The sequence below is a fragment of the Arvicanthis niloticus genome, chromosome 17 (genome assembly GCF_011762505.2).
Source record: "Arvicanthis niloticus isolate mArvNil1 chromosome 17, mArvNil1.pat.X, whole genome shotgun sequence".
In the NCBI taxonomy this organism is placed as follows: domain Eukaryota; kingdom Metazoa; phylum Chordata; class Mammalia; order Rodentia; family Muridae; genus Arvicanthis; species Arvicanthis niloticus.
The window spans coordinates 56,490,245-56,502,133 of NC_047674.1; the positions used below are offsets into that span (position 1 = coordinate 56,490,245).

The 11,889-nt window shown below is 50.5% G+C and overlaps 1 protein-coding gene across 3 annotated transcripts in view; it reads left to right on the forward strand.

The window, feature by feature from the left end:
- Window positions 1–11,889, forward strand: part of Unc5cl (unc-5 family C-terminal like) — a 36,678-nt gene that overhangs the window by 707 nt on the left and 24,082 nt on the right. For all 3 annotated transcript variants that reach the window (XR_013104724.1, XM_076915368.1, XM_034521927.2), the window contains exons 2-8: window positions 5,114–5,536; window positions 6,033–6,333; window positions 7,679–7,941; window positions 8,627–8,728; window positions 8,840–8,907; window positions 9,725–9,825; window positions 10,224–10,337. Coding sequence is in view for 2 of the 3 variants with exons in the window: in XM_076915368.1 (XP_076771483.1) it covers window positions 5,152–5,536; window positions 6,033–6,333; window positions 7,679–7,941; window positions 8,627–8,728; window positions 8,840–8,907; window positions 9,725–9,825; window positions 10,224–10,337 (1,334 nt within the window). In the remaining variant the exon portion in view is untranslated. The remainder of the gene's footprint in view (window positions 1–5,113; window positions 5,537–6,032; window positions 6,334–7,678; window positions 7,942–8,626; window positions 8,729–8,839; window positions 8,908–9,724; window positions 9,826–10,223; window positions 10,338–11,889) is intronic.

An 11,889-nucleotide genomic window follows, 5' to 3' on the forward strand; every position in this document is an offset into this window, starting at 1 on the left:
TTACAACATTGCCCAGGATGGTCTTGAATTCTCTCTGTATGTTCAGGCAAGCTTTGAACTTGTGATCCTCCTCCTTCGGCCTGCCGGGTAGCTGGGATCACTGGCTTGTGCCGCCAGCCTAGGTCAGGCAGATATTTACTACAGCCTTTGAAAAGCACTTGGAAGTCTATCAGGAGGTGTGGTGAGAAACAGGAAGGAAGGGAGGGTTGAGTGTGTGCAAATATAAACAGATCTTTACAGCAGGAATCTGGATCTTTGTTCTGAAGACAGGTAACGACAGAATTCTAACGTCCCCTGTTTAGGGGAAATGCTACCCAAAATGCTCTGGACTCCGGAGACAGATGAGTTGGAAGACTTGTGTTCTGAGGAGTCCTGCAAGGAGTTGGAGAAGCCAGTGAATCTGGAGTGCTATGGACTAGTTCCCTACCTAAACTTTGGCTCTTTCCCTTCTTAGGATCAGAGCGGGGAATGGGGTGAGGGCTAAGACACTCTGGAAGAGTGATCAGTTGAACCCCAGGCTTGAGCTGGGGAAGCGTTAAGCTGCTTCAGGCCAGAGAAATGATCAGGCTCCCTTGAGAGGCTCAGGGAGCTTGGAGCGGTACACACTAACTTTCCAGGTGGGGCAGCTGGGCAAGGGGACATGGCCCAATGGGGTGGAGGGGATTTGGACTCTGGTCTTTAGAGGCCCTGAGAAGGCTGTTGTCATAGTAACAGAGCGGTTCCTCCCATTTCATTCTCTGTATCCACCCCTCCCTGCCACTGAAACCTTAGTGGGCAGGCACGAAATGTCATCACTTGCCATGGGACCCAGAGATGCCTTTATTCCACTAAGTCCCTTCTAGTTCCCCCTCCCTCTCCACCTCTTCTCCCCCTCCCTCTCCACCTCTTCTCCCCCTCCCTCTCCACCTCTTCTCCCCCTCCCTCTCCACCTCTTCTCCCCCTCCCTCTCCCCTCTTCTCCCCCTCCCTCTCCCCCTCTTCTCCCCCTCCCTCTCCACCTCTTCTCCCCCTCCTTCTCCCCCTCCCTCTCCCCTCTTCTCCCCCTCCCTCTCCACCTCTTCTCCCCCTCCCTCTCCACCTCTTCTCTCCCCTCCCTCTCTACCTCTTCTCCCCCTCCCTCTCCACCTCTTCTCCCCCTCCCTCTCCACCTCTTCTCTCCCCTCCCCTCTGTTTTTTTCCTCCTCTTCTTCTTTCTCCTTCTGTCCTCCTCCATGTCTTCCCCTCCTCCTCCTTATATTTCCCACTTTTTTGGTTTTACTTATTTATTTTTTTATGTATGAGTGTTTTGCCTGTGTGTGTGACCATGATTATGTAATGTGCAGAGACCAGAAGAGGTCAGATCATTTGGGACTGGAGTTACGGATGGTCATGGGCCCCCACGTGTGTGCTGGGAGTCAAACTCATGTGCTCTGACCATGGAGCCATCTCTAGCCCCTTTCTCCCTCCCTCCCTCCCTCCCTCCCTCCCTCCCTCCCTCCTTCCTTCCTTCCTTCCTGACTTCCTGACTTCCTGACTTCCTTTGAGACACAGTCTCATTCTATGTCCTCAAACTCTTAATCTTCCCACCTTAGCCTCCCAAGTGCTGGTATCCCAAAGCAGAACTTCCTTCACTTCTTCTCACCCAATACCTATCTCTCTCTCTCTCTCTCTCTCTCTCTCTCTCTCTCTCTCTCTCTCTCTCTCCCTCTCTGTATGGGAACAAAGTGACCTAGGAACTAAGGAGGAGTGGGGTAAGTGAGGGGGGTCTCTAAACTCATTTCTCCTGCACATCCGCAGTTGCTCCTTAACAACCCTCCCTCATCCGTGCAGCAGGCAAAAACAACCCCTCAGCTTCTTCATCTGTGCAACAAAGACACAAATGGCACCAGCTCAGAGGACCCTGTGAGGATGACGTGGGCCTAGCCGTTACTATTACAGTTTTTATAGTTGTAACTATTATCAATAGTGAAAGTGGGGGCAGATTTGAAGACTGAGGGAGAGCTGGCTTCTTTAACTAAGCTGGCCCCAGCTCACTGCTAGCTTGCCTCATTTCCCTGCGTCCTTGCAGATTGCCTGGCTGAGGCTCTGGACTCTAGGTTGTGTTTCAAGGTAAAGTGAGCAAAGTCCCATCTACTGTACACGTCTTCAATAAGGGTGCAGGGGAGACAGGTCCCTTCCGGATCCTCCATGATAATGATGGTACAGTGGGACATCTGCCCATCGGGAAGGCAGGGGAGTGTCTGCCCCTGTTGGGAAGGGACTGGGAAGGGAGAGAAGTCTTTTAGGTCTTCAGGAGAGAATGAAGTGTCTAAGCTTAGCTTCAGGTGACTGACTGGTGGAGAGGAAGTGGGTAGTGGAAGCTTTTCCAGCTAGTGGGCAACCCGATGCGTGACAGAAGCCTCCTATGAAGGAGGACGTCATGTCTCCAGGAACCCAGCTGCCAGATGGAGGAATTGCATTCCTTCAGCAGCTCCTCTGGGACCGAACAAGACACAAGACGTTGCTGGCACTTTTGGAGCCTCCCATGGTGCCTTATCTGCAGCTGGTGATCAGAAAGTGCTCATTTCAGTGAGAAAGCTGGTGTGACAACAGCTTCTCAGACCGATTGACAGCAGAGAGGTTGTAAACCGCTCGAGGGCTGAGGCATCACCGGGGCTGCAAGGAGCCAAAGCCAAGGGCCAGAATGTTCAGGGCATGGAGAGTCCAGTCTCACTAGAGTATGGGGGTGTTAGGAATTAACAGAGTTCAAGGAGGAGATAGAAGGGGTGGAAACAGAAGCAGGGGAGCTGACATGTATGGGGGGGGGGAGGTTACCAGAAAGTCCCAAACTTCCAGTGGCTACCACTGATAGGTTGGGGGGGGGGCGCCTCAGTGAGCATGCGCTTCTGGCTCACCTCAGTTCAGCCTCACTGTAGGCGCCGCCTTTTTCCCTTCTTCCTCTTTTTCTCTTTTTTGCTTCCACTTTTTACTTTTGCTGATCATGCTGTACTGAACGCATGCCTGGGAGCTACCTTCGGACCTTTCCCGCAGAAGGAGGGGCATAATAAACACACATCTGGATAGTGCTTTATCACCTACAGGTGTTTCTCACATGGACCTCACTCCAACCCTATTAATTGCCAGGAAGATTTTTTTTTCCTCCCACCTTCAATAAGTTCGAGGAGGAACCATCAGACTGGACTTAGAACTGAGTATCAGAGAACTTGCCTAGGATGTGCAAAGTCCTGGGACTTCACGTCTCCCTCCCCGCGCGCGCGCGGACTGGGGAGATGGCTCAAGTGGCAGTGTGCTTCCTGTGCAAATATGAGAACTGAGTTGGATCCCTGTTTACCCACAGAACTGGAGATGGGGGGATAAGTGGGTCCCTGGGTGAGCCATCCACCCAAGCCTCCTGGGTGAGCTCCAAGTCCTAGTGAAAGAACCTGTCTCAAAAAAACAAAACAAAACAAAAAAACAAACAAAAAAACCAAAACCAAACCAAACCAAACCAAACCAAACCAAACCAAAACAAGAAGCAAAACAAAGAAGCCCAGCCCAGGGGCTGGAGAGGCAGTGCAGCAGTTATGAGCATTGCCTGAGTCCCGAGTTCAATTCCCAGGACCCAAAAGGTGGCGCCCAACCATGGATAACTGTCTGTACTCCCATGGGACCTTATTCCCTCTTCTGGTGTGCAGACATACATGCAGACAAAACACCCATGTACAGTAAGTAAGTAAGTAAGTAAATAAATAAATAAAAGCCCGAACCAACCAACCAACCAAACAAACAAAAAAGGTGGGGTCTGGAGAGGTGGCATTGTGGTTAAGAGCACTTGCTGCTCTTCCAGAGGACCAGAGTTTGGTTCCCAGCACCCATGTCAGGGAGCTCACAATTGCCTGTAATTCCAGATCTAGGGGAATCTGATGCCTCTGGCCTCTTCTAAGCACTGAACTCATGTGTGCTACATGCACTTGTGAACACACACACACACACACCTATATGTAATTAAAAACGATAAAAATAAATCTTAAAAGGAAAACCTAAGGTAGATGGCCCCTGAAGAATATTTCTAAGACTGACACCTGACTTTCCCAAGCGTGCTCTCCTATATGCACAGACACACGATCATAAGGCTTACACAAAGGACCTGCCTGCGGGGAAAAAAATCCGAGTAATACAGAGGTTGCTAGAACTCATTCCTGTATTCTCCAGTTGTCATGATTTTCAGTGATGATCAATAGAACAGGTCGGGGTTGTATCCATCCAGACTCTCACTAGAACAGGAGTTGCTACAGAACCGAGTGCCCAGACTACGGAGTTCACACCCACAGCCTGATAAGATAACATTTGAATGAAAATGAGTATGTTGGATTAAATACAAATATTATTTCTCTCTCTGTTTCTCCCTCTCTCCCTCCCCCCTTCTCTCTCACACACAGTATACTTTGTACTTTCTTCATGTTACTCAGGCTCAAGCTCTTGTGTATGCAGACCCCTCTGCCCCTACACTATTCCCTCAGCCTATTACATGTATTTTACGTTCACCAGATTGGAGGTTGCTTTTTTTCCCTTACAGATACTTTTTTTTCATGAGTATTCATAGACAAAGATGGGTTTTGTCTTTGAGATGATATGTAGCTCAGGCTGGCCTCCAATTGCTATTGACACAGAAGTAGATACTTGGACGAGTGAAGACACTAGAGTAAACTAAGAGATATGACAAGCATAACAGGTACAGTGACTGACAGGCTTTGAACTCCTGTTTTCTAACTGTGAATACATGTTCTTTATGCCCTAAGATTTACTTTGCTGTAACTAGGTCACGGAGAACTGTGGGAAGCTCTTTATTTATTTATTTATTTATTTTCGAGACAGTGTCTCAGTTTGTAGCCCAGGCTAGCCTTGATATCCAAATCTTCCTGCCTCATAAGAGTTGGAATTAGAGATGTGTACCATCATGCCTAGCTCTGAAAGGTTCTTGTGTGTGTGTGTGTGTGTGTGTGTGTGTCTTGTGTACGAATGGGGGAAGGGGAAAGAAAGGGGAGGAACATTTCTGCAGGTAGTCTAGCCTTGGCCTCCATAAATTAAAAAGAATTAGGCCAGCCCCACTGACTCTAACCACTTTCCCTCCTGGCCCTTGACCTTGGCTGCTGCAGGGGTGCAAGAGAGCCAGCAGCATTGAGTGACCAGGCGGATGAGCCCCCAGGAGAGTTCTGTCCAGCCTTTCCAATTCCTCCTGTTGGTGGGGATTCCTGTGGCCAGTGCTCTCCTTCTACTTCAGTGTCTTCGATGGCACTGTTGTCAGTGGCTGCCAGGGGCCTGCCTGAAGCCGGATGACCCAGAGGAGCCAGTGTCCCCATCCACTCCATTACCAGAATATGAGCTCCCAAGGCAGTGCCCAGCCCCCACACTACCGGAGGTGGCTGCGTTCTACCAGGAACTCCACACGCCTACCCAGGGCCAGACCTTCACTCGCCAGCTGATGCATAAGCTCCTGGTGTTTTCTGCTCGAGAGGTGGATCACCATGGTGGATGTCTGATGCTGCAAGACATGGGCATCTCCCTGCTCATTCCGCCAGGTAACCACTCCCAGCCTCCTTCTGGGCCAGGACTTCTTCAGACAGCAGGTTAGGTACCCACCTGAGCTCCACCCACAGATAACTTTGGAACTTGGAAAACTGTATTTATAGTTTAGCTTTTTTTGATTCCAAAGATGATGCTCCAAAGATGAGTCTCCACACATTTGGGGGGCTAGGGGACAAATACCCAGCAAGTGGCAGTAAAACACTTGGCTTGAAAGACAGCCTGCTGTGAAAATTCTCCAAGCAAAAGATGGAAACCTGTGGTTTGCAGTCACACAAGTCCCCATACAAGTAGCTATGGCCCTGGCAGGAAACAGATAACTGCTTTGGAATTGTTCCCCAAGTTAGCTCATGGTCGACTTCCTCATTCCATACGGACTCTCAGCATTCTGCTGGGCTCTGGGCTCTGATTCTGTACCCGCTATGACTGGCCTCCTTCAAAGGGCAGAACACTTCTACTTGCTAGACTCATCTCTGTCCTTTGTCCCTCCAGGTGCTGTGACTGTGGGTCGCCAGGAGAGGGTGTCCTTGGTTCTGGTGTGGGACCTGACAGATGCCCCATCACTGCCTCACAGACAGGGACTAGTGAGTCCTGTGGTGGCCTGTGGGCCTCATGGGGCCTCTTTCCTGAAGCCTTGCACTCTCACGTTCAAGCACTGCGCCCAGCAGCCCAGTCAAGTCTGTGCCTATAGCAGCAATACCTCCTTGCTGGATGCCAAGGACTGGAAGCCCCTGAGTCGGCCGGGGACTCATATCTCCAGGGATGAGTGTCGTATCCTGCTCTCTCACTTCAGGTGGGCCTCTGTCCCTTGGCCTGTCCTCTTCCTGTGCATCTCTGACTGTCCCCATTGGCTGGTCCTCTTGTTCTATGTCTCTTTCTGACAATGTCTTTTCTCTCTGTCTGCCTCCTTCTTATCTTTGTGTCAGAACTGCCTGCCTCTTCATTTATTTAGGATGCTTTGAGAGGCTTAGGCCTGTGGTGTCCCTCTCCGAGCCCACTGTTCTAATGTTTATAATAGTCCTGTCATCAAAACCCCATCTGAGACTGTGTCCCATTGCTGTCTCAGTGCCTGCATGGAAGCATGTGCTTCAATCCATCCCTCTGTCTAGCAAACATGTCCAACCCACAACCCACAGCCCCAGACAGCCTGGATAGCTACAAACACGACCCAACACAGAACAGTAGACTTGCTTAAAACATTAGGAGATTCCTTTCTTTCTTTCTTTCTTTCTTTCTTTTTCTTTTTCTTTTTCTTTCTTTCTTCTTTTCTTTCTTTCTTTCTTTTTTTTTTTTGGAACTCAATTGCTTGGTTCTTGAGTGTGACTTTGTGGATGACATCAGTGTGCTTCAATGTCAAAAGGTTGGGCACTCCTGTAGTGAATTTGTCCCATCTCCTCATCTGCCTTGGAGCCACCTCTCTTTACCCTGTGTCTCTCTTCAGGACTGTCTCTAAACTCTTAAAGGGTAGCTTGTTCCCATCAGGCTCATGTCGTGTCTGTCTTCCATCTCGTTGGCTCTTAGGTTCCTGCTTCCCAGATTCCTCATCATCCATTGATTAGAGGAGAACCATGTGCACCCCATTCAAATCACGGAGACTTTGTCTCCACAGCCAGATAACGCACATGGGCTCTCCTCTCCAGGAGGTGGCAGTCACTGTATTAGTAATGTTCTTTACTGCCGTGACAATGGACCTGACACAACCAACTTAAGAAAGAAATGGTTAGTCGGGTTCCCACTGCGGCAGGAGTTTGAGGAGTTTGAGGGTCACGTGGCCCCTTCAGTCAAGCACATCCATTTGTTTTTTTCGTTCAGTCCAGGAATCCCATCCTGTACATTGGGGTGGGTCTTCCCACCTCTGTAGCTCAAATGAGAAACTCCCTTACTGATATGCCCAGAGATTTGTCCCCGAGGTGATTCTAGAGCCTATCAAGATGACAGTATGAACGTCACAGTCCTCATGGTCCACTCACTTCTTGACCCTCTAAGCCACTCTGTCTCTCACTTGGTCCTCCCTCTATGCCTGTTTGGAGTAGTCTCCTCACTCACATAGAAATGACAAGGGCCTAGTAGTAAGCACCTTGGGATCTGGGCCCTCCTGGTGCCTATGCCTAGATCTCTGCCACCATCTCCCTCCACAGTCTCTACACCTGTGTTCTGGAGGCACCCCTGGGCCAGACAGCCCGCAAGTGGCTGCAGCTGGCGATGTTCTGCTCCCCACTGGCACCAGGGCAGACACATTTGCAGCTGCGCGTCTACTTCCTGAACAATACCCCCTGCGCCCTGCAGTGGGCCATCACCAATGAACAGCCTCACGGAGGACGCATGCGCGGGCCGTGCCAGCTCTTTGACTTCACCGGGGCCAGAGCAGACCAGTGCCTGAAGCTTAAATACATCTCTGAGGGTGAGGGGAGTGGGCCCCAGGGGGTAAGCTGGATTAGAAGGAGGTTCAGAGACCCCCTCTAGCCCTCCAGGAAATCCGGAAACCCCAAGTTTATTTTCTGGACATGGGTTCCCAGTGGCCTTGTGAGGACCTCCTGACTGTTCACTTTCCTCTATCTTCCCCTCAGCCCTTGCCAGCCAGCCACCCCAGAACAGAGGGACGCTAGGTGGGAGGCTGGAAGTGAGAGGAACCTTGGATTGGGAGCTGTGTTCTGAGTTTGTCTGCCTGCCAGGACTTTTTTTTTCTTAAAGCTCCAACTGCTGGCAGTGTTTCTGGAATGTTCTGTGTGGTTGTGGACAGGCACATTTCTGGGGATATTCTGCTGTTTCAAGAGGTCGGGTAGAGGATGGGAGGTTGAAGGGAGACTGAGGGACTGTGCGCATGCGCACACTTGTGGAGGAGGAGGAGGAGGAGGAGGAGGAGGAGGAGGAGGAGGAGGAGGAGGAGGAGGAGGAGGAGACTACTAGTGTTATATACACTAGTACTAGCAGTATAGAAGCATAGCCAAAGAAACAACCACTTTGAGGTGCACCTCAAGCTCACCGATTTCCATTGGCTTGAGCCATCCTGATGCCTCCCACAACCTCCATTAAAGACTTGTGGAAGGCCTTACCCTCTATGGCCCTCTGCTTTGTCCTCTCCCCAGGCTGGGAGAACGTGGATGACAGCAGTAGCCAGCTGGTCCCGCATCTCCACATCTGGCACGGAAAATGCCCCTTCCGTTCTTTCTGCTTCCGGAGAAAGGCAGGTAGGTCAGGAGCCCTGTTTGGTTCCTGTCCCCCGCCCCCTCCTAGCCACCCTGCTCTGCAGCCCTACCCTGAGTCTTTTTCTTGCTCACCCATCTTGCTTCTCTTTGTAGCCAATGGGAATGAAGCGTGCTCGGCATTAACCAATGAGATCATTGTCACCATGCACACCTTCCAGGATGTGAGTTGTGCAGAGGCATAGAGGAAGGGCAGGGCCTTGGAAGGTCTAGGAAGGGGGATGGGTCCGGTTCACACAGAGTAGGGTCCTAATTAGTCCTAGAAAACAAAGTAGTTAAAAGAGGACATTTGTCTTAGATCTACCAGGCCACATCTTTGAAGGACTTAGACCAGCCGGCGCCCTAGCTACCCTCCATCCCTGAGCCCTTTGTGTGGATGGATAAATGCATCAGAAGGTTAAAACTCAAATCCTACATGAACTCTTTCTTCCAACTTAGAACAGCTAGGGGGCATCTGGAGACGGGGCCTCCTCTAAAGTGACCATCTCCATCTATCCTCAGGGAGTGACTAGGAAGGAAGGCTTGAGCAGGTGGAAGGGGCAGGGGTTAGATATTTCCTTCTCCTTCCTACCCTTCCTGCCTCCCTTCCATAGCCTCAGGGAAGAGATGAACGTGTTGCCTGGTTTGAGAGTATTTGGAAAACCAAAGTATCGTGTTGCAAGATGAGGGCAGGCAGCCGCACATTGTTGTTTCGGGAGGACAGCTGGTGGTCAGGCTGTGTTACTGGGTGGTAGCCTGTGTCCTCTGTATTCTGCCAGCATAAAATGCACCAAGTGTGCTTTTATTGTCCTCAGGGGCAAACCTCAGTCTGACTGTGGGATTCTGGAGTCTGGGAGGCAGAGGGTCCAGGGTGCTGGGTGGAGAGGGGGCTGCATCTTCTGGTGACAGGTTGCAAGAGAGTAATGAGGAATGGAGGGGGGCTGAGAGGAGGAATTTCTCGTGATCCTCTAAGTGTGTTCCCTATCGCTGTTGGTGATTTAGGGCTTGGAAACCAAATACATGGAGATCCTCAGGTTCCAGGCATCAGAGGAGGAGACCTGGGCAGTACCCCCTCCTGTCTCCCAGCCACCCCTGTGCAACAGGTGAGTAAAGGTGGCTTTGGCTGCTGCCTGGGGATGTTTGCCAATTCTGTCTCAGCACCAGTAGGTAGAGAGGATGGGATGGGAGAGTGACTGGATCTCTTTGTGTGTGTGTGTTCTTTTACGTGGGAGCGTGGAGGCACACGGAAGCCAGAGGTGAGTCTTGGATGATGTTGTGGTAAACTCGGGGCTCTAGAGAGCCAGCAAGCCCCAGAAATAAATCTGACGGTCTCCCTCTTCCCCGTGGCTGGGTCACAAGTACACGCTGCCACACTAGACTGTTCATATGGGTGCGGATACGGAATTCAGGACCTCATGACTGTTTGGCAACAGACTGAACTGTCTGTCCAGCCCTTGAGCTTGGAACCTTCCTTCTGTAAACATCCTATTCCCCGCCTCAGGCTGCCCCCAGAGCTCTTTGAGCAGCTGCAGATGTTGTTGGAGCCCAACAGTGTCACTGGGAATGACTGGCGCAGACTGGCCTCCCACCTGGGGCTCTGTGGCATGAAAATCCGGTAAGCAACAATTACATCTGTGGTGGAGTTCAAAGGTAGGCTGGCACGGGGCAACTTCTCAATATCCTGGAAGATGTTGGGAAGAGCTGGACGAGGGACAAGGAGGAGACTTGAAAGTTAGTGAACAGCTACTGAGTCCCTCCAGAGTCCCTTTAGGACAGCTCTTTCTGTCACTTCTACATCTTCAGGGTCCAGAGTGACTGTCACCAAACACACAGGTCTGTATACTGGCCACCTCTTTCCCCTGTATTTTCAAAGAAGTTGAGAAACAGAAATTGTTAGAAAGTTACATCCAGTTTAGGCAAACTGGGGAGAGAAAGACTCTAATTTCTCATCTCACTGTCTTACAATTTAGTCACAGGACAAAGACCAGAAGACAGGTAGACTCTCTCAGGGACTGGGGAAGGTGACTTGGTCCCAGGTCACCCTCAGGGCCTCAGTTCTCTACTCCAGAGACAGTTTTATTTTAGTCATTGTTCAAGTCCAGGACTGATGGAAACTGGCAGAACTAAGACTCCAGGTTTTGTAAGAGTCTCAGGGATTATTGGGGGGCAGTGGTGTAAAAGGCCACCATCTGTATGTCTGAGCTTGACCAAGCTCCTTGTTCCCAGTTCATTCCTTGGACAGGGGTAGAGTGGACACCGTTTGTATGTTGTCTGTGGAAGTCAGTTTCCAGCTCACACACCTCTGGTTCTGCTCTATGAATTTTGAAAGTGAAAGAGAAAAAGTGGTGGCAGCCTCACAGTTGAAGGAGGGCCCTGGGTGCCTCTGCAGAATTTAGAGCACCATGCTATCTCCCCAGGACTCCAAGCCCATTCTTTCAGCATGAGATCAGTTATAGGATGTGTGTCTCATAGTAGGTGTGCAATAAATATTTCACAAGGAACGATACAAGCCACTGGTACTAGCTTGCCACATTGTGGCCCAAGGCACAGGGAAAAAAGATTATAGGATGCCATGTGTGTACAGTGTGTAGCAGGAAGCCTTTCGATTGTTAGCACAGTAGGTGTTAGCAATCACGGAGGCAATGCAGCTGGGGCTCCTGCCAAGGAGCTCACAAAGGAACCCGTAGAAGAACCATTCTGTGCTAGGTCCTAGAGTCCAGGCTGTGAATGCAGTCGTCAAAGATGAGCTAGAGCCAGACCTTGGAAGCAGAAGAGATTTAAACACTTGTCAAGTACCTGTCTATGTGCCTGGATCCAAGAGTGAAATAGGTTTTCACCTCCTAGGAGCACAAATGATCGATATCAAGGGACTCTGAGAACTTGAGAATAACAACAAACATCCCTTGCGTCCCCTGTGTGTGTTCAGCATTGCAGAACACTGAAAAGAGAGACGAAAACAGTTGAAGAAGAAAAAATAACCAGAGGGCTTCAGAATTGGTAGTAAGAAAGGATGTCAGGGAGGAAGCCGTAGAAGACGCTCTAGCTGTGGGGAACAGCTGAGGTGCAGAATGGGGGCCGATGATGCAAACTAGGTTAGAGATGGGCCGGGACAGGAGGGTTAAGATGGGAGGAGGAGAGGGCAGGTCAGAAAGGCAGGGCATCACCGG